Source organism: Pseudophryne corroboree, chromosome 2 (assembly GCF_028390025.1).
Source record: "Pseudophryne corroboree isolate aPseCor3 chromosome 2, aPseCor3.hap2, whole genome shotgun sequence".
NCBI classification, from domain to species: Eukaryota; Metazoa; Chordata; class Amphibia; order Anura; family Myobatrachidae; genus Pseudophryne; species Pseudophryne corroboree.
In genome coordinates, this window is record NC_086445.1 from 116,575,836 (window position 1) to 116,596,937 (window position 21,102).

The following is a 21,102-nucleotide window of genomic DNA, read 5'->3' on the forward strand; positions in this document are numbered from 1 at the left end:
AAAGCCAGAAAGGAGGTGACCGCACAACATTATCACCACATGTGGCAAAAATATGTTGCGTGGTGTGAGGCCAGAAAGGCCCCACGAAGAAATTTCAACTCGGTCGATTCCTGCATTTCCTGCAAACAGGAGTGTCTATGGGCCTCAAATTGGGGTCCATTAAGGTTCAAATTTCGGCCCTGTCGATTTTCTTCCAGAAAGAAGTGGCTTCAGTTCCTGAAGTCCAGAAGTTTGTCAAGGGAGTATTGCATATACAACCCCCTTTTGTGCCTCCAGTGGCACTGTGGGATCTCAACGTAGTTCTGGGATTCCTCAAATCACATTGGTTTAAAACCAGTCAAATCTGTGGATTTGAAGCATCTCACATGAAAAGTGACCATGCTCTTGGCCCTGGCCTGGACCAGGCGAGTGTCAAATTGGTGGTTTTTTTCTCAAAAAAGCCCATATCTGGTTGTCCATTTGGACAGGGCAGAGCTGCGGACTCGTCCCCAGTTCTCTCCCTAAGGTGGTGTCAGTGTTTCACCTGAACCAGCTTATTTTGGTGCCTTGCGCCTACTAGGGACTTGGAGGACTCCAGGTTGCTAGATGTTGTCAGGGCCCTGTAAATATAGGTTCCAGGACGGCTGGAGTCAGGAAAACTGACTTGCTGTTATCCTGTATGCACCCAACAAACTGGGTGCTCTTGCTTCTAAGCAGACTATTGCTAGTTGGATGTGTAATACAATTCAGCTTGCACATTCTGTGGCAGGCCTGCCACAGCCAAAATATGTAAATGCCCATTCCACAAGGAAGGGGGGCTTATCTTGGGCGGCTGCCCGAGGGGTCTCGGCTTTACAACTTTGCCGAGCGGCTATTTAGTCAGGGGCAAACACGTTGGTAAAATCCTACAAATTTGATACCCTGGCTAAGGAGGACCTGGAGTTCTCTCATTCGGTGCTGCAGAGTCATCCGCACTCTCCCGCCCGTTTGGGAGCTTTGGTATTATCCCCATGGTCCTTTCAGGAACCCCAGCATCCACTAGGACGATAGAGAAAATAAGAATTTACTTACCGATAATTCTATTTCTCGGAGTCCGTAGTGGATGCTGGGCGCCCATCCCAAGTGCGGATTATCTGCAATACTTGTACATAGTTACAAAAATCGGGTTATTATTGTTGTGAGCCATCTTTTCAGAGGCTCCGCTGTTATCATACTGTTAACTGGGTTCAGATCACAGGTTGTACAGTGTGATTGGTGTGGCTGGTATGAGTCTTACCCGGGATTCAAAATCCTTCCTTATTGTGTACGCTCGTCCGGGCACAGTATCCTAACTGAGGCTTGGAGGAGGGTCATAGGGGGAGGAGCCAGTGCACACCACCTGATCCTAAAGCTTTACTTTTTGTGCCCTGTCTCCTGCGGAGCCGCTATTCCCCATGGTCCTTTCAGGAACCCCAGCATCCACTACGGACTCCGAGAAATAGAATTATCGGTAAGTAAATTCTTATTTTCAGGGCCCTGACAACGTCTAGCAACTTGGAGTCCTCCAAGTCCCTAGTAGCCGCAGGCACCACAATAGGTTGGTTCAGGTGAAACGCTGAAAACACCTTAGGGAGAAACCGAGGACGAGTCCTCAATTCCGCCCTTTCCGTATGGAAAATCAGATAAGGGCTTTTACAGAATAAAGCCGCCAATTCTGACACGCGCCTGGCCCAGGCCAGGGCCAACATCTTTAAGTGGTTCAAACCAATGTGACTTTTGGAACCCAAAAACTACATTGAGATCCCAAGGTGCCACTGGAGGCACAAAAGGAGGCTGTATATGCAGTACCCCTTTTACAAAACGTCTGCACTTCAGGGACTGAAGCTAGTTCTTTCTGGAAGAAAATTGACAGGGCCGAAATTTTAACCTTAATGGACCCCAATTTCAGGCCCATAGACACTCCTGTTTGCAGGAAATGTAGGAATCGACCCAGTTGAAATTCCTCCGTCGGGCCTTACTGGCCTCGCGCCACGCAACATATTTTCGCCAAATGTGGTGATAATGTTTTGCGGTTACATCCTTCCTGGCTTTGATCAGGATAGGGATGACTTCATCCGGAATGCCTTTTTTCTTCAGGATCCGGCGTTCAACCGCCATGCCGTCAAACGCAGCCGCGGTAAGTCTTGGAACAGACCGGGTCCTTGCTGGAGCAGGTCCCTTCTTAGAGGTAGGGGCCACGGATCCTCCGTGAGCCTCTCTTGAAGTTCCGGGTACCAAGTCCTTCTTGGCCAATCCGGAGCCACGAATATAGTGCTTACTCCTCTCCATCTTATAATTCTCAGTACCTTGGGTATGAGAGGCAGAGGAGGGAAAACATACACTGACTGGTACACCCACGGTGTTACCAGAGCGTCTACAGCTATTGCCTGAGTGTCCCTTGACCTGGCGCAATACCTGTCGAGTTTTTTGTTGAGGCGGGACGCCATCATGTCCACCTTTGGTTTTACCCAACGGTTTATAATCATGTAGAAGACTTCTGGGTGAAGTCCCCATTCTCCCGGGTGGAGGTCGTGTCTGCTGAGGAAGTCTGCTTCCCAGTTGTCCACTCCCGGAATGAATACTGCTGACAGTGCTATCACATGATTTTCCGCCCAGCGAGGAATCCTTGCAGCTTCTGCCATTGACTGCTTCTTGTGCCACCCTGTCTGTTTTACGTGGGTGACTGCCGTGATGTTGTCCGACTGGATCAACCCGGCTGACCTTGAAGCAGAGGTCTTGCTAAGCTTAGAGCATTGTAAATGGCTCTTAGCACCAGGATATTTATGTGAAGTGATGTCTCCAGGCTTGACCATAAGCCCTGGAAATTTCTTCCCTGTGTGACTGCTCCCCAGCCTCGCAGGCTGGCATCCGTGGTCACCAGGACCCAGTCCTGAATGCCGAATCTGCGGCCCTCTAGAAGATGAGCACTCTGCAACCACCACAGGAGGGACACCCTTGTCCTTGGTGACCGGGTTATCCGCTGATGCATCTGAAGATGCAACCTCGACCATTTGTCCAGCAGGTCCCACTGGAAAGTTCTTGCGTGGAATCTGCCGAATGGGCTTTCTTCGTAGGAAGCCACCATTTTTCCCAGAACCCTTGTGCATTGATGCACTGAGACTTGGCTCGGTTTTAGGAGGTTCCTGACTAGCTCGGATAACTCCCTGGCTTTCTCCTCCGGGAGAAACACCTTTTTCTGGACTGTGTCCAGAATCATCCCTAGGAACAGAAAACGAGTCGTCGGAACCAGCTGCGATTTTGGAATATTGAGAATCCAACCGTGCTGTCGCAACACTGCCTGAGATAGTGCTACACCGACCTCCAACTGTTCCCTGGATCTTACCCTTATCAGGAGATCGTCCAAGTAAGGGATAACTAAAACTCCCTTCCTTCGAAGGAGTATCATCATTTCGGCCATTACCTTGGTAAAGACCCGGGGTGCCGTGGACCATCCAACGGCAACGTCTGAAACTGATAGTGACAGTTCTGTACCACAAACCTGAGGTACCCTTGGTGAGAAGGGTAAATTGGGACATGAAGGTAAGCATCCTTGATGTCCAGAGACACCATGTAGTCCCCTTCTCTTGAATTTGAACCTCTGTATGTAAGTGTACAAAGATTTTAGATTTAAAATCGGTCTCACCGAGCCGTCCGGCTTCGGTACCACAGCAGTGTGGAATAATACCCCTTTCCCTGTTGCAGGAGGGGTACCTTGATTATCACCTGCTGGGAATACAGCTTGTGAATGGCTTCCAAAACTGCCTCCCTGTCTGCTTGTAAAGCCCCAGCGTCATGCTGAGGGCTTGGCAGAGGCGGGAGAGGGCTTCTGTTCCTGGGAACTGGCTGATTTCTGCAGCCTTTTTCCTCTCCCTCTGTCACGGGGCAGAAATGAGGAACCTTTTGCCCACTTGCCCTTATGGGAACGAAAGGACTGCGCCTGATAATACGGCGTCTTCTTATGTTGAGAGGCGACCTGGGGTAAAAACGTGGATTTCCCAGCTGTTGCCGTGGCCACCAGGTCTGAAAGACCGACCCCAAATAACTCCTCCCCTTTATAAGGCAATACTTCCATATGCCATTTGGAATCTGCATCACCTGACCACTGTCGTGTCCATAACCCTCTTCTGGCAGAAATGGACAGAGCACTTACTCTTGATGCCAGTCGACAAATAACCCGCTGTGCATCACACATATATAGAAATGCATCTTTTAAATGCTCTATAGGTAATAATATACTGTCCCTATCTAGGGTATCAATATTTTCAGTCAGGGAATCCGACCACGCCAACCCAGCACTGCACATCCAGGCTGAGGCGATTGCTGGTCGCAGTATAACACCAGTATGTTGTGTAAATACATTTTAGGATACCCTCCTGCTTTCTATCAGCAGGATCCTTAAGGGCGGCCATCTCAGGAGAGGGTAGAGCCCCTGTTTTGACAAGCGTGTGAGCGCTTTATCCACCCTAGGGGGTGTTTCCCAACGCACCCTAACCTCTGGCGGGAAAGGATATAATGCCAATAACAGTTTAGAAATGATCAGTTTTTTTATCGGGGGAAACCCACGCTTCATCACACACCTCATTTAATTTCTCAGATTCAGGAAAACTACAGGTAGTTTTTCCTCACCGAACATAATACCCCTATTGGTGGTACTCGTATTATCAGAAATGTGTAAAACATTTTTCATTGCCTCAATCATGTAACGTGTGGCCCTACTGGAAGTCATATGTGTCTCTTCACCGTCGACACTGGAGTCAGTATCCGTGTCGGCGTCTGTATTTGCCATCTGAGGTAACGGGCGCCTTAGAGCCCCTGACTGCCTATGAGACATCTGGACAGGCACAAGCTGAGTAGCCGGCTGTCTCATGTCAATCACTGTCTTTTGTAAAGAGCTGACACTGTCATGTAATTCCTTCCAACAGTTCATCCACTCAGGTGTCGACCCCCTAGGGGGTGACATCCCTATTACAGGCAATTTGCTCCGCCTCCACATCATTTTCCTCCTCATACATGTCGACACAAACGTACCGACACACAGCACACACACAGGGAATGCTCTGATAGAGGACAGGACCCCACTAGCCCTTTGGGGAGACAGAGGGAGAGTTTGCCAGCACACACCAGAGCTCTATATATATACAGGGATAACCTTATATAAGTGTTTTTCCCCTTATAGCTGCTGTATTGTTTATACTGCGCCTAATTAGTGACCCCCTCTCTTTTTTTAACCCTTTCTGTAGTGTAGTGACTGCAGGGGAGAGCCAGGGAGCTTCCCTCCAACGGAGCTGTGAGGGAAAATGGCGCCAGTGTGCTGAGGAGATAGGCTCCGCCCCTTTCTCGGCGGCCTTTTCTCCTGTTTTTCAGTGTAATCTGGCAGGGGTTAAAATTCATCCATATAGCCCTGGGGGCTATATGTGATGTATTTTCGCCAGCCAAGGTGTTTTTATTGCTGCTCAGGGCGCCCCCCCCCCTAGCGCCCTGCACCCTCAGTGACCGAAGTGTGCTGAGGAGCAATGGCGCACAGCTGCAGTGCTGTGCGCTACCTTGGTGAAGACAGGATGTCTTCTGCCGCCGATTTTCCGGACCTCTTCTTGCTTCTGGCTCTGTAAGGGGGCCGGCGGCGCGGCTCTGGGACCGGACTCCATGGCTGGGCCTGTGTTCGATCCCTCTGGAGCTAATGGTGTCCAGTAGCCTAAGAAGCCCAATCCACTCTGCACGCAGGTGAGTTCGCTTCTTCTCCCCTTAGTCCCTCGATGCAGTGAGCCTGTTGCCAGCAGGTCTCACTGAAAATAAAAAACCTAAAACTAAACTTTTCACTAAGCAGCTCAGGAGAGCCCCTAGTGTGCACCCTTCTCGTTCGGGCACAAAAATCTAACTGAGGCTTGGAGGAGGGTCATATGGGGAGGAGCCAGTGCACACCAGGTAGTTCTAAAGCTTTACTTTTGTGCCCAGTCTCCTGCGGAGCCGCTGTTCCCCATGGTCCTTACGGAGTTCCCAGCATCCACTAGGACGTCAGAGAAAATATTTTACAGCCGCTTAATTCCTGTGGAACTGTGATTTACGGGTAGCTGGTCCCCATGCTGAACATACGGATTATCATGACAATTATCTGAGCAAAAGTGTCCCTCCTGGGCAAATGACTTCACTCACAAACTCTCCTTGATTGACTGGTCTCCTATGTACACCCCTGCAAGTGCCTTATTCAGCCCTACACAGGGAGCACATGCTGCCTCTGTCAGTTGTCCTATTCAAACTAATGGCTCACTAAACACCTATTTATCCAACCAAGTAACAGACAACTCCTGATAATGCTTCAAAACTATTGTATTACTGGCTGTTTCTAATTCCTATGGATTAGATTGTAAATTCTCACAAATTGGGCGCTCACTCCTTTCATTGTCTTTTGTGTTCCCACCTCCATCCTCCACCTGTGTGTTCTTGGATCACTTGCATTTCCTATTCAACATTTTATTGTTCTATCCCATAACTATTATGTTTAGCCCCATTATTAAGTTTCATGTACTGCTACACTAATGGTTATGCTTCTCAGATGTCCTTCCATTTGCCCTGGGTTGTTTGTACTTTGCCTGTTAGTCCTCTACGTCTTTGTACTTTGCTGTTTTCCCCCATTGCACAATGGTTTATAAACAAACAAATTTGTGTGGCGGCTTATAAATAAACGGTAATAATCGATCTCTGGGAACCTCATGCAAAATACATTTTCACCCAGTAAAAAGTGCCCTTACCACGCCTTGGTGCCAATAAAAGGGCCTATAGTTGTGAAACTCTATTAATAGGTTTAAACTGCAGTAATCTGACAATAGCTAACTCTTAGGGGTCTATTCAATTAGTGCCGGTATTTCCGACAGTCGGAAATACCGACCCTTTTCAACAGGAATAGGTAAAATTTACATTCGGCCTATTCAATGCAAGTGCCGTTTTTCCGGCTGTCGGAAAAAACTGTACTTGGCAAAAACCACGTGGATCGTCGGATTAACCACGGATCCACGGGTTTTGTAGAGTTCGCAGGCAATTCCGACAAGATTTTTGCCCATTTTCGACAATGCTGATCCGACTTCACAAAAAGTCGGATCAGCATTGTCGAGAAATGGGCAAAACATTTTGGAATTGGCCAAGAATTGAATACTGCGCTGTCGGATCCTCTCCGTCGGAGAGGATCCGACATGCATTGAAGACCCCCCTTAATCTGCATATATTCAATTTGCCCAACTTTGATAAACGTCTTCCCATCCACACATAACCCCTGGAATTGTGAACACATGAACCATGTACAGTATTATATGACTGCTAGACATGTAAGGGTCATGTAGATTTGCACTTTAAATGCACCACAAAGTTTTAGAAAAGCCAATATATAGTACATGCAAATCTGCACATGCTAAGAGAAAAGTGTTACATCCCATACTGTACAATGGTTAAATGCTGCCATCTAGTGTCTAAATAAGAAAATATACAGTTCCATGCCTTCTGAGAAATAATTTGTTGCTATAGTAATTAAAGCTAATTTAAATCAAACATTAAGTTATAAATCGTAGGTCGCTTGTTCACTTTACTCTCCAAGAATCCTAGTCATGAATGGAATCCAGCAAGGAAAAACCTTGGACTTCGACTTTTTCCAAAATAATAATTATTATTCTTTTTTATATGGATGAATACAGAGCACTCTACGAATGGGAAGGCACAGTGATGAGCAGAGTGACATTAATGTCCCAGAGCATATATGAGCTCTCCTGGGTTCCCGAAAGCGTAGCCCAGCCTCCAAGACCCAGTTAAGTGGGTGGTCTGGGGGTTCATTAAAGTTTTTCAAGAAAGTCGTACGGGACAGAAAAAAATCCTCTTGTTTTCCATCATACACATTCTATTGACAGCATGTTGGTGTATTGGTTAGCATTACAGGCTCACAGCACTGTGGTGGAGTTTGTATATTCTCCCTGAACTTCTGCAGGATTCCTCCTGGTTCTCCAGTTTCCTCCCATAATCCGAAAAAATACTGGTAGCACACCACCCAACTTTGTGCCAGTCAGATTTGGGACCCTGCCACGCGCCGAAGGCATATGCTTCCAAAAAGGGGCATGGCTTCAGGGAAATGCTGCAGTTTCTATCTACGCCGCAGGAGGGTCCCAGGGTTGGCTGGGAAGGGAACAGTAGTCTTTGGCTCTGTCTATAGTGAGACAGAGTGAGTGTGTGTGTGTGTGTGTGTGTGTGTGTGTGTGTGTGTGTGTGTGTGTGTGCACAGCTGGTTTTCTCTCGTTAAAAAAATAAAAAATAAAAAGGCTGCTCGCTGCTCCTTTGATTTAGGAAACTGCTGCTGTGTGCTGTGATGTACTCTGCTGTATTGGCTGTGCTGTGTCCAGAGTATGACCAGTGGCTGTGCTTTATAGTGACTGTGTATAGGGGTACACTGAACGCTACTGTGCTGTGTCCAGACTCACAATTGGTTGTGTTCTGTACAGTATTTCTTACGTCCTAGAGGATGCTGGGGTCCACATTAGTACCATGTGGTATAGACGGGTCCACCAGGAGCCATTGGCACTTTAAGAGTTTGAGAGTGTGGGCTGGCTCCTCCCTCTATGCCCCTCCTACCAGATTCAGTTTAGAAAATGTGCCCGGAGGAGCCGGCCACAGCTAGGGAAGCTCTCCAGAGTTTTTCTAGAAAAGTTATTTTAGAGTTTTTTTTATTTTACAGGGAGGCTACTGGCAACAGTCTGAGCCACTTACTCCGCTGACAGGACACTGAGCTCCTGAGGGGATAGATTGCTCCCCGCCACGGGATCGCTCACCCCAGCAGCATGCCGCCACCCCCTTACAGAGCTGAAGATTGTGGCGAGTAAGACACCGACCCCCCTTTCAAGCGGGGGGCTGGTGTGTAGATGGCGGCAGCAGGGTAGGAGCGCAGTATTAACTGCGCTCCGGGGTGGCTCAGCGGTACATAGTGTGGCGCGTTCCGGGGCGCCCTGGGCCAGCGCTTACACCCTACACTGGTCACAAAGCCTGCCGTGGTCCCAGGATCTCAGCAAGCATTAATCCTCCGGCCAGTATAATCAGATGAAGGGAAGACAGCGCCATTTGGGGGCGGAGCTTCTCCTCAGAGCGGACCCAGCAGCGTTCAGTGCCATTTTCCTGGCTGCACAGCGCTGATCAGGAGAAAGAAGGTCCCGCCACAGCAACTCCAGCTATCTCTCACGGTACCAGGGGGTTGTAGAGGGGGGGGGGGGGGGAGGCTGCAATACGACTGTGTATCCTATTAAGGTGCACAGTCAGCGCTGATAATGGGTCTCCCTTTGGTTAAAAGCGCTGTGTGGGTTGGCTCCAATCTCTGTCTCTCTCTTGCCATTCTTGGGGGGGTGGGGGGGGGGGGGAACTCTGTCTGTCCTCCCCTGTGTGTGTGTGGGGTGTTTTGTGGTCTCCTTTACCTATGTCCAGGGACACTATGTCATATGCTGCGGAGGCTATGTCCTCCCAGGATGATCCCATTCCATGTAATCAGGATAGCACTGGTTAAGCAGTTAAGGGAACCTGAGTGGTTTTCCTCTATCAAATCTTGGATTTCTCAGATTTCAGATAGGGTTGTAAGTAATGAATCCGCAACCCAGGTATTACAGAACTCTATGGCAGAATGGCCCGATTCTGGTACCTCAGGACGCTCTGCTATATACCCCCACAAACGTGCGCTTGTTCATGTCATGCAGGATGACACGGATACCGATTCTGATACCACAGGCGGTACTGGGGATGTGTTGTGGGGGTCTGCCTCTCTTGCAAAGGGGGTGCAATTGATGATAGAGGCTATCAGGGATGTATTGAATATTAATGATACAACACCTGAGCAGGTTGAGGTGGCTTTTTCACTGAAAATAAGAAAGCCTCGCTAACCTTTCCTGCGTCAAAGGAATTAAATGCTATATTTGAGAAAGCATGGGAAAACCCTGAGAAAAAAATCCAGATCCCTAAAAGGGTCCAGGTGGCATTTCCTTTCCCTGCGGAGGATAGGAAAAAATGGGAAAGCCCGCCAATTGTTGACGCATCTGTGTCCAGACTCTCCAAAAAGGTGGTTTTACCTGTTCCGGGATCTACCGCCTTAAAGGAGCCAGCTGATCGAAAAACTGATAATACACTTAAATCAATGTACACCGCTTCGGGGGCCATATTACGTCCCACTATTGCTAGTGCATGGATTGCAAAAGCTATAGTAAAATGGTCAGGCACCTTACTTGAGGATTTGGATACAATGGATAAGGGTGATGTTGAATTGTTTTTGCGTAAGATTCACGATTCAGCAGGTTTTATGGTAGAATCCATGAAAGACCATGGTTCCATGGCTGCGGGGATATCTTCCATGTCTGTTTCAGCTCGTCGGGGACTGTGGCTGCGCCAGTGGTCGGCCGACGCGGAATCCAGGAAAAGTGTGGAGTCCCTACCCTACACAGGTCAGGCTCTCTTTGGGGAAGCTTTGGATGCGTGGATATCCACGGCTACAGCGGGCAAGTCTCCGTTCCTTCCCTCAGCTGCACCTACTCCGAAGAAATCCTTCTCTTCATCAGCATCACAGTCCTTTCGGTCTAACAAGCCTAGAAAGGCCAAACCGTCCAATACCACCTTTAGAGGAGGTTGAGCTAAATCCAAGAAACCTGCTGCGGCAGGTTCCCAGGAAACTAAGCCTGCTGCCAGTACGCCGAAGTCCTCCACATGACGGTGGACCGCGCAGCCTGGAGGTGGGGCCAGTGGGAGCGAGGCTCAGACGGTTCAGTCACGTCTGGGTATCGTTCGGCCTTGATCCCTGGGTGACAGATATTGTGTCCCAGGGATACAGTTTGGAATTTCAAAATCTCCCTCCTCACCGATTTTTCAAATCAGGCTTGCCAGTTCTGCTGGCGGACAGGACTGTCCCACAAGCAGTGGTCCAGAAGTTGGTGGAGGCAGAGGTCATTGTGCCAGTACCTCCTCATTTGCAAGCCATGGGTTACTATTCGAACCTTTTCGTGGTACCGAAACCGGATGGTTCGGTCAGGCCCATTCTGAACCTAAAATCACTGAACCCTTTTCTGAAGGAGTCTCTCAGGGCGGTGATATCAGGTCTGGAAGAGGGGGAATTCCTAGTATCCCTGGATATCAAGGATGCGTACCTCCACATTCCGATTTGGCTACCGCATCAGGCTTATCTCCATTTTGCATTACTGGACTGTCATTTCCAGTTCCAGGCCCTGCCATTCGGCCTCTCTACAGCACCAAGGGTGTTCACCAAGGTGATGGCGGAGATGATGGTTCTACTCCGAAAACGGGGTAAACATCATTCCGTATCTGGACGATCTACTGATATTTATTTATTTATTAGCAGTTTCTTATATAGCGCAGCATATTCCGTTGCGCTTTACAATTAGAACAACAGTTATAGAACAAAACAGGGCAAAGACAGACATAGCGGTAGGAAGGCCCTGCTCGCAAGCTTACAATCTATAGGGAAATAGGTATTGATACACAAGGATAGATGCAACCTGTTACATAATGTTTCCCCAGATTGCTAGGTTCTTAGTAGGTTGTATGATATGATCACCCAGCAATGTTGGAAGACAAAATGTGAGGTTATGGGGACTGTGCAGAGGGAATGTAACTGGATAGGGAAGCATTGAAGGTTATGTGTGTGGGTCAGGAATTTGGTAGGCTTGTCTGAAGAGATGAGTTTTCAGGGAACGTTTAAAGGTTTGGAGACTAGTGGAGAGTCTTACTGTGCGTGGGAGGGCATTCCACAGAGTGGGTGAAGCCCGGGTAAAGTCCTGTAATTTTGAGTGGGAACAGGTAATACATCTGGATGAGAGACGCAGATCTTGTGCAGAGCGGAGGGGTCTGGTAGGGAGATATTTTGAGATGAGTGAGGAGATGTATGATGGTGCAGTTTGGGTAATAGCCTTGTATGTAAGTAAAAGTATTTTATATTTGACACGGTAGAATACCGGTAACCAATGTTGGGACTGACCGAGCGGATCAGCAGACGAAGAACGTCTGGCGAGGAAGATTAGCCTCGCAGCTGCATTTAAAATGTATTGAAGTGGTGAGAGCCTATGTTTGGGAAGACCAGTAAGGAGACTATTACAATAATCAATGCGGGAGATGATGAGTGCATGGATCAGAGTTTTTGCAGTGTCCTGTGTAAGATAAGGGCGTATTTTGGATATGTTTTTAAGGTGCATGTAACATGATTTAGAGACAGATTGAATGTGTGGAACAAACAACAGTTCAGAGTCAAGGATGACACTTAGGCAGCGAGCTTGTGGGGTAGGGTGGATAGTTGCATTGTCAACAGTTATGGCAATATCAGGTTGGTAACTACCCTTAGCTGGTGGGAAAACAATTAATTCTGTTTTGGAAATGTTGAGTTTGAGATGGCGAGATGACATCCAAGTTGAAATGGCAGACAGGCATCCAGTGACACGAGCCAATACAGATGGTGATAAATCTGGGGAGGATAGGTAGATTTGAGTATCATCAGCGTACAAATGATACTGAAATCCGAAGGAGCTGATTAGTTTACCAAGAGAGGAGGTATAGATTGAGAAAAGCAGAGGACCTAAGACTGAGCCTTGCGGTACTCCAACTGATAGAGGTAGAGAAGAGGAGGTAGAATCAGAGAAGCGAACACTGAAAGATCGATTAGATAGGTAGGATGAGAACCAAGTAAGGGCTGTGTCCTGAAGACCTAGGGACTCTAGTGTTTGTATGAGAAGAGAGTGGTCAACAGTGTCAAAAGCAGCAGAGAGATCTAGAAGAATAAGTAGTGTGTAATGGCCTTTTGATCTAGCAGTGACAAGATCATTCACTACTTTGGTCAGTGCCGTCTCCGTGGAGTGTTGGGCACGAAAGCCTGACTGAAGTGGGTCCAGTAAGTTGTGGGAGTTAAGAAAGTGTGGGTAGCTGAGAAATGAAACGGTAGTTAGAGAGTGTGTTTGGGTCAGAGTTGTGTTTTTTCAGAATGGGAGTAATCACTGCATGTTTAAACAGAGATGGAAAGATGCCAGTAGAGAGAGAGAGATTACAGATTTTAGTTAAGGTTGGGATAAGCACAGGAGACAAACGTTTTCTGATCTGTGAGGATATAGGATCAAGAGGAGAGGTAGTGGAGTAGGAGGATGAAAAGAGTGTTGATACTTCATCTTCACTTGTGGGATCAAATGAAGAGAGAGTGCCAGAGGGTTCAGATAGGGATTTGAGCAGGTCACTGGCTGAGTTAGAGCATACCATTTCATCGTGGATTTTATCAATCTTATCCTTGAAGTAGGAAGCAAGTTCTTGTGCACTGATAGTAGCTAGTGGGGGAGGTGAGGGAGGGTAAAGAAGTGATTTAAATGTATTAAAAAGTCGTTTGGGGTTGGTGGCATGATCAGAGATGAGAGATTGGAAATATGTTTGTTTGGCAGTGTCCAGGGCCTGACGATAGGAGTGGTAGGTAGTCTTATATGTGAGAAAGTCACTTGGATTCTGAGATTTCCGCCACTGACGTTCTACCTTACGTGACAGTTTTTGTAGGTGTCTTGTTGATTTAGAGTGCCATGGTTGGCATCTAAGCCTACGTGGAGTGTGATTTGGTAGCTGGAGCTACTTCATCAAGGGCACTCTCTAGGGTCTGGTGCAGGTGGGATACAGCAGTGTCAGGTGTGGTAAATGTAGAGATTGGCATTGTCCAAGGAGGAGCTGTTGCAGTCCATTGTACTCACAACCCGCCTACTCAGAGTCCACGGTTGGATTCTGAACCTTCCAAAATCTCATTTGGAACCAACCTGGAGGTTGTCTTTTTTGGGGATGATCCTCGACACAAAAGTGCAGAGGGTGTTTCTTCCACAGGAAAAGGCGTTGGTGATACAAACAATGGTCCGGGATCTCCTGAAGCCAGCCCGGCAGTGGTGGGATTCAGCCGGTTCGCACCGGTTCCATAGAACCGATACCTAATATTAGGTACAGTTCTGAGAACCGTTTGCTAATGAGCACTGCCAGGGCAATATTTGCACCGGAAGCCCTCTATCCTAGCCTGAGCTGCCGCCCGCACACCAGCCCGCCAGCACAGACCGGTGACCGCAACAGGGCCGAGCGTCATTGTTTGTGTACCACTGCAGAGTTCCTCTGCGCCCGGCCCTGTCCTGCTGACTCCTCCTCTCCCTGGAGTCCTGACATGCGCAGTAAGTATGTCCAGATGCTGAGAGGGTGGACCGGGCGCGGAGGAACTCTGCAGTGCTACACAGACACTAGGCCCTGTTGCGGTCTGTGCGGGGGGGCGGGTGTGCGGACGGCAGCTCAGGTTAAGCAGGGGTGACAGAGGGCTCCACCACTGGTTCCGGAATGCCCGTTCCTATGAGGCACCATTTTCAGGAGCGGAGCGGTCACTCACCTATCACCACCCACCACCAGCGTGCAGCTGCATCGAGGAATCAAGTGCAGGACCTGTCCTGTGGTAAGGGCGACTGGCTGGGGGTATGTATGTAGTCCCTCTTTTCATCTACTTTTGTGTACCTCTTTTATTGTTCTTATTTGAGTATTAAATACGTGAATTATTAAACTACCTTTAGTTATGTCTTTTGGTATACTTAAAATGGTCATTAGGACATAGAACCGGTTGTTAATTTATTTGAATCCCACCACTGCAGCCCGGGTGTCGGTTCATCAATGCATTCGCCTTTTGGGGAAGATGGTGGCCTCTTAAGAGGCTCTCCAGTACGTGAGGTTCCATGCTCGGGCCTTCCAACTGGATCTCCTGGACAAGTGGTCAGGATCTCATCTACACATGCACCAGAGAATTTGTCTGCCGCCAAAGGCCAGGATTTCACTCCTCTGGTGACTCCAATTGCCTCATCTTCTGGAGGGCCGCAGGTTCAGGATTCAGGACTGGGTCCTTCTAACCACGGATGCGAACCTCCGGGGCTGGGGCGCAGTCACTCACGGGGAAACCTTCCAAGGAAGGTGGTCAAGTCTGGAAGCCGGCCTGCCGATCAACTTCCTGGAACTAAGAGTCGTCTACAACGGTCTTCTTCAGGCGGCCCATCTTCTAAGAAATTGGGCCATTCAAGTACAGTCGGACAATGTAATGACTGTGGCTTACATAAACCGACAGGGCGGAGCGAAAAGCAGCTGCGATGTCAGAGGTGACAAGAATCATCCTCTGGGCAGAAAAACACGCATTGGCGCGCTCTGCAATCTTCATTCCGGGAGTGGACAGACTTCCTCAGCAGACACGATCTTCATCCGGGGGAGTGGGGTCTCCATCCGGAGGTGTTCAAGGAAATAACATACTTTTGGGGTGTACCTCAAATAGACATGATGGCCTCTCATCTCAAAAAGAAGCTTTGAAGCTATTGTTCCAGGTCGAGGGACCCACAAGCAGTGGCAGTGGACACCCTGGTGTCTCCGTGGGTGTTCCAGTCGGTGTACGTGTTTCCACCACTCCCACTCATTCCAAGAGTTGTAAAGCTCGTAAGGAGAACAAGAGTTCAACCGATCCTCATTGCTCCAGACTGGCCGAGGTGGGCTTGGTACGCGGACCTTCTGAATCTCTTGCAGGAAGAGCCGAGGCCTCTTCCTCTTCGGGAGGACCTGCTGCAGCAGGGGCCGTTCGCCTATCAAGACTTTACCGCGGCTACGTTTGACGGCATGGAGGTTGAACGCCTGAGGAAGGTAATTCCTACCCTGATACAGGCTAGGAAAGGGATAACGTCTAAACATTACCATCGTATTTGGAAGAAATATGTCTCTTGGTGTGAGTCCAAGAAGTTTCCTGTGGTGGAGTTTCAACTGGGACGTTTTCTCCTCTTCCTGCAAGCAGGTGTGGCTATGGGCCTGAGGTTGGGATCTGTGAAGGTCCAGATTTCGGGCCTGTCCATTTTCTTCCAGAAACAATTGGCTGCCCTTCCTGAGGTTCAGACCTTTTTGAAGGGAGTTCTGCACATCCAACCTCCCTTTGTACCGCCTATTGCGCCTTGGGACCTTTAACGTGGTGTTGCAGTTTCTGCAGTCGGACTGGTTTGAGCCTCTACAGGAGGTTGAGGTCAAATTTCTTACATGGAAGGCTGTCACGTTGTTAGCCTTAGCTTCTGCTAGACATGTGTCAGAATTGGGGGCTTTGTCCTGTAAAAGCCCTTACTTGATATTCCACGAAGATAGAGCTGAGCTCCGGACACGTCAGCAGTTTCTTCCAAGGGTTGTGTCGGCATTTCATATTAACCAACCTATTGTGGTGCCAGTGGCTACTGACTCCTCAATTTCATCAAAGTCCTTGGATGTTGTGAGGGCTTGGAGAATCTATGTGAAGAGGACTGCTTGTCACAGGAAATCGGACTTTGTTTGTCCTGTATGATCCCAAGAAAATTGGGTGTCCTGCTTCAAAGCAGACTATATCTCGCTGGATTAGGTTCACTATACAGCATGCTTATTCTACGGCAGGATTGCCGTGTCCAAAATCTGTTAAGGCCCACTCTACTCGTAAGGTGGGTTCTTCCTGGGTAGCTGCCCGGGGTGTCTTTTGGCGTTACAACTTTGCCGAGCGGCAACTTTGTCTGGGTCGAACACGTTTGCAAAGTTCTACAAGTTCGATACTTTGGCCTCTGATCTGAATTTTTGGTCAATCAGTTCTGCAGGGGCCTCTGCGCTCTCCCTCCCGTTCTGGGAGCTTTGGTACATCCCCATGGTACTAATGTGGACCCCAGCATCCTCTAGGACGTAAGAGAAAATAGGATTTTGGTTACCTACGGGTAAATCCTTTTCTCGTAGTCCGTAGAGGATGCTGGGCGCCCGCCCAGCACTTCGTTTTCCTGCAACCGTTATCTGGTTCAGTACAACTTTGTTTAGTTATGTACTGCATTGTTACTTGGTAAGTAATGTTTCAGCAGTTGCTGAGTTTTTCAAGCTAGTTAGCTTGATGTGCCTTGTATGTGTGAGCTGGTATGAATCTCGCCACTATCTGTGTTTAAATCCTTCTCTCGAAGATGTCCGTCTCCTCGGGCACAGTTTCTAGACTGAGTCTGGTAGGAGGGGCATAGAGGGAGGAGCCAGCCCACACTCTCAAACTCTTAAAGTGCCAATGGCTCCTGGTGGACCCGTCTATACCCCATAGTACTAATGTGGACCCCAGCATCCTCTACAGACTACGAGAAAAGGATTTACCGGTAGGTAACCAAAATCTTTTTTTTTGCCAAAATATCTCACTAAATTATTTTGTGTAAAGATAAGAGGGGGGTGGGGCTGCCTATTTCATTGGGCCTCACATTTTGTAGCACCATTAACAGAATTTTCAACCAGTCACTAGCTTCAGGAGAAATTCCAGAGGATTGGAAAAGAGCAAACGTAGTCCCACTGCACAAAAGTGGAAGCAAGGGAGATACTAGCAACTACTGAGTAGTGAGCCTTACATCAGTAGTAGAGAAATTGATGGAAACACTCTTAAAAGAAAGACTTGTAGAATATCTCAAATCAGGCAAATTACATTATCCCAAACAGCATGGATTTACTGGGGGGAAGATAATGTCAAACAAACCTTATTGACTTTTTTTTTGACTAGATGACAAATAGTAATAGTTCAAAGCTGTGAGAGACTGTACAAAGTAGGACAACTAAAATGGTGCATGGCCTACATCACAAAACTTACCAGGAAAGACAAAAAGATCTAAATATGTATAGTAAGGAGCAGAGAAGGGAAAGGGGGACATGCTAGAAACTTTCAAATATACCAAGGGATTTTAACAAGTTACAGGAGGGAAACATTCTTCAAAGAGAAGTATTAAACACAAGTACATGCACTGAGTATGGAAAGAGATAGGTTCAGGGGAATTTCAAGGAAAAATTACTTCACAGAAAGCGTAGTGGACAAGTGGAATAGCCTCCCATCAGAGGTGGGAGAGGCTAATACAGTAGAGCAATTTAAACATGCTTGGGAGAGACATAAGGATATCCTTACAAAGAACTAAGGATCTAATAGGGCTTGAGGTACAACATGGTTAAACAGGGGGCAGACTAGAAGGCCAAGTGGTTTTTATCTGCTGTCAAATTCTGTTTCTATGTTTACATCATATGCTGCGCAGGATTCTCCATCCTATAGATCACCAGAAAGAGCGGAACAGTCTATCTGTAGATAACTTCTGTCTTAGCTCTGAGCTGTATGGCGAAGTTGCCCATAGCAACCAATCAGATTTACCTACATTTTATAGAATGTACTTGATCAATGCTACCTCAGTTATTTGGTTGCTATGGGCAACTCCTCCACTGGTCCATTTCTACACTCTTACCTACTTGAAACATCAACTACTATGTCAATGGTTCCTAAACGGGGTGCCATAGGCCACTTGCAGGCGTGCCACGGGTTGGTGTCCAGGACCAAATCAAATTATTTATGGTCAGTGTGATAGGCAAAACCAGCGTTGGTGGCTACCAATTATAAAATAGGTGTACAAACAGAAGCCCATACTTGTCTGCCACCACATAACTGACCCTACAGATGATATGTAAGTACACAATTTAATAATTTTTGCTGAATTACTCCATAAAAAGCTTTTGGCCTAGAGGTGCCATGAACAAAAATATTGATACTTTGGCAACGTGGTTCAAGAACATGTGGGAACCACTGTGCAATGCCACGCTTTGTTTGCAAGTTTGGTAAACTGTTGTCATGTGAAAAGCAATAGCAAAGACTACTGTATAGAATTTGATTATTTTAGTAGTAAACTTTAAGCAGCCTAATTTTCAGATCAATTGGTTTTGGTGCAAAGGGATCTTATTACCCAATAGATTGTTTGTTTAGTTTTCATTCTGTTTACTAGGAAACAGATGGAGGAACTGAGGAATTCAGGAATGCTCAGGGGAAGTCTGAGTGTCCATGAGCAAATCTCTCTGATCAGCGGCTGGAGTGACTTGAAGTTGGCACTAGAGGGAGCTATATTCATTCAAGTAAGTGAAAGACTGCTTGATCTGTGTGTTTTGCATGCAAGATCATCCAGGGCAAGAAAGTATTTAATTAAACATGTTATGGAATGTTCCACACCTTCCTCATGGCATGTGATGGTGCAGAATGTATACCGTATGATCACTGCATGCCAGGAAGCTGTCACCTGCCCACGGAGGCCTGACTACAGGGCATGAACATGGCTCTGTGATGTTGTTTTTCATTGTTGTTACATGTAACTCAGGTTAAACCCTTCTATGTTATAGGTCTATGGGCCAAATTCTTTTAGAACTATAAGTGACTGATGTGTGATTGTTAATATCGGAGCCATGTATTGATTTAATACCAGCATGTTGTGGCTATACAAATAAAACATTTGCCCTTTAAAAATCAATACAAAAAATTTCCATTGTTTCCAGTCCGTTTACAAGGAAAAGGGATCCCAATTTTATTTTCTATGAAAAGTCTGCAGAACGTGTAAGGATGAGCCGATCATCACTTTAAACTCTCAACACATTTAGATTCTTTTTGATCAGTAAAAGTTGCATTACTGCCTAATATTGTTGTTGTGATCACATGCTCCAGTGTAGAAGTGTTCCCCTCTGGTCAGCTGTTAATTGCCAGTGGTGAAATACTGTAGGTGTGTTATTATGGTGTTCTAGAGCAGCTTGCATTACCTGGCTTCGCCACAGGAGGAGCCTGTAGCAGAAAAATGATGATGGCTCACTGGATATACCACATAGTAATGTGTACAGTAGCTATAGGGGTGTGTTGTTGTGTGAGAGCGATATGGTAATTATTACATGATGCAATTTTGTGTGTTTTATTTGTTAAGCAATGCACCTAGAAGTCATCTTTTCTGAAAGGTGTGAAATGTTCTCAAATTATAAATATAGGAAGAAACACACAGGGCCTGCTATAGAGGTGGACGCAAATCAGCTCGGTGCTTTGTCTTCTGTCGCAGCCGATCTGAGAAGATACGCAAATGCCACATGAGCCTTCTTTTGTAAAAAGACGCCCCAGATCCGCTACTTGCGTCCAAAGACGCAACATCTGAGAAACATTGCGACCATCTGACGTCTGTAGCCCTAAGGTTGCTGAGAATGTCCGCCACAACTGAGCTGCCAAAGCTAGTGAATCTGCATCCGTGGGCACAGTGGCTGGTTTTGGCACGTCCCAGACTGGCACCAACACTGTTTTGAAAGACGTGCCCTGTCACTGCCAACAAACGCCTGCAGCCTGTCAATCAGGCTGGGTCTTACATTGCACTGCGAGCGGAGCCACGACACACTGTAATATGAAAACGTATTTTGTACTGTTCCGCAAACCTCCGCGCAGTGCTCTGTCATCTCTTCTACCAAGTCCTCCCATTGGCTGATGCTCATTTCTACTCGTTGTACAATGAAGGACAACGAAGCAATAATAAATATATGGCTAACAGAATGTAGACTATTGTTGCTGTTATTCTATCTAGAGGAAAGGCCATCCATATCCCCAGTTTGGCTAGTTTCCCTCTGTCCCGTAGTTGGGACTGAGTGGTAACCCTAGCCAGGTTCATTTTTAGGAATTTGGCAAAAGAAAAGTAACACAACAATCCCACTAAATAGTATAATGTGCTCACTAATGTATAAGGGAAATAGACACATAACATCTAGGTTACATTGGGGCAGATGTATTAAGCCTGGAGAAGTGATAAAGCAGTGATAAGTGATAGGTGATAATGCACCAGCACCAATCATTACGCGTTTGAAAAATGACAGGAGCTGATTGGCTGGTGCATTATCACCTTGCACTTATAACTGCTTTATCACTTCTCCAGGCTTAATACATCTGCCCCAATATCTCCTATTAGCCCACTCTTGAGACAAGAACCACAAATGGTGTAGCATGGTCGTCCATGATTTAAGGCTCCCAGAGGTGTAAACACATTCTAGGGTTTGTATCCTAACACTGCCACTAGGCTACACAAGGCCATACAGCTTTGCTGGCCCACCACAGCTGCCTGTAATCAGCCCAGCAGCAGCCGGCAGTCTCTCGCAGCACAGCGTTCTACAATCCCTCTTGCTGGAATTAGCCAGGCATGAGCAGTATATAAAAGGAAAGCAGAAAGGATTTTATATATAGATTGCACATAAAAATCAGTGTACTCAGCAATAGGTAGTGGAATGGATCCT

At 47.2% G+C, this 21,102-nt stretch overlaps 1 protein-coding gene across 1 annotated transcript in view; it reads left to right on the top strand.

The window, feature by feature from the left end:
• CRYL1 (crystallin lambda 1) overlaps positions 1–21,102 on the top strand; it is a 255,721-nt gene that overhangs the window by 11,007 nt on the left and 223,612 nt on the right. Inside the window, exon 3 of the mRNA XM_063951646.1 lies at positions 18,807–18,933. Within this exon, the coding sequence (XP_063807716.1) occupies positions 18,807–18,933 (127 nt within the window). The remainder of the gene's footprint in view (positions 1–18,806; positions 18,934–21,102) is intronic.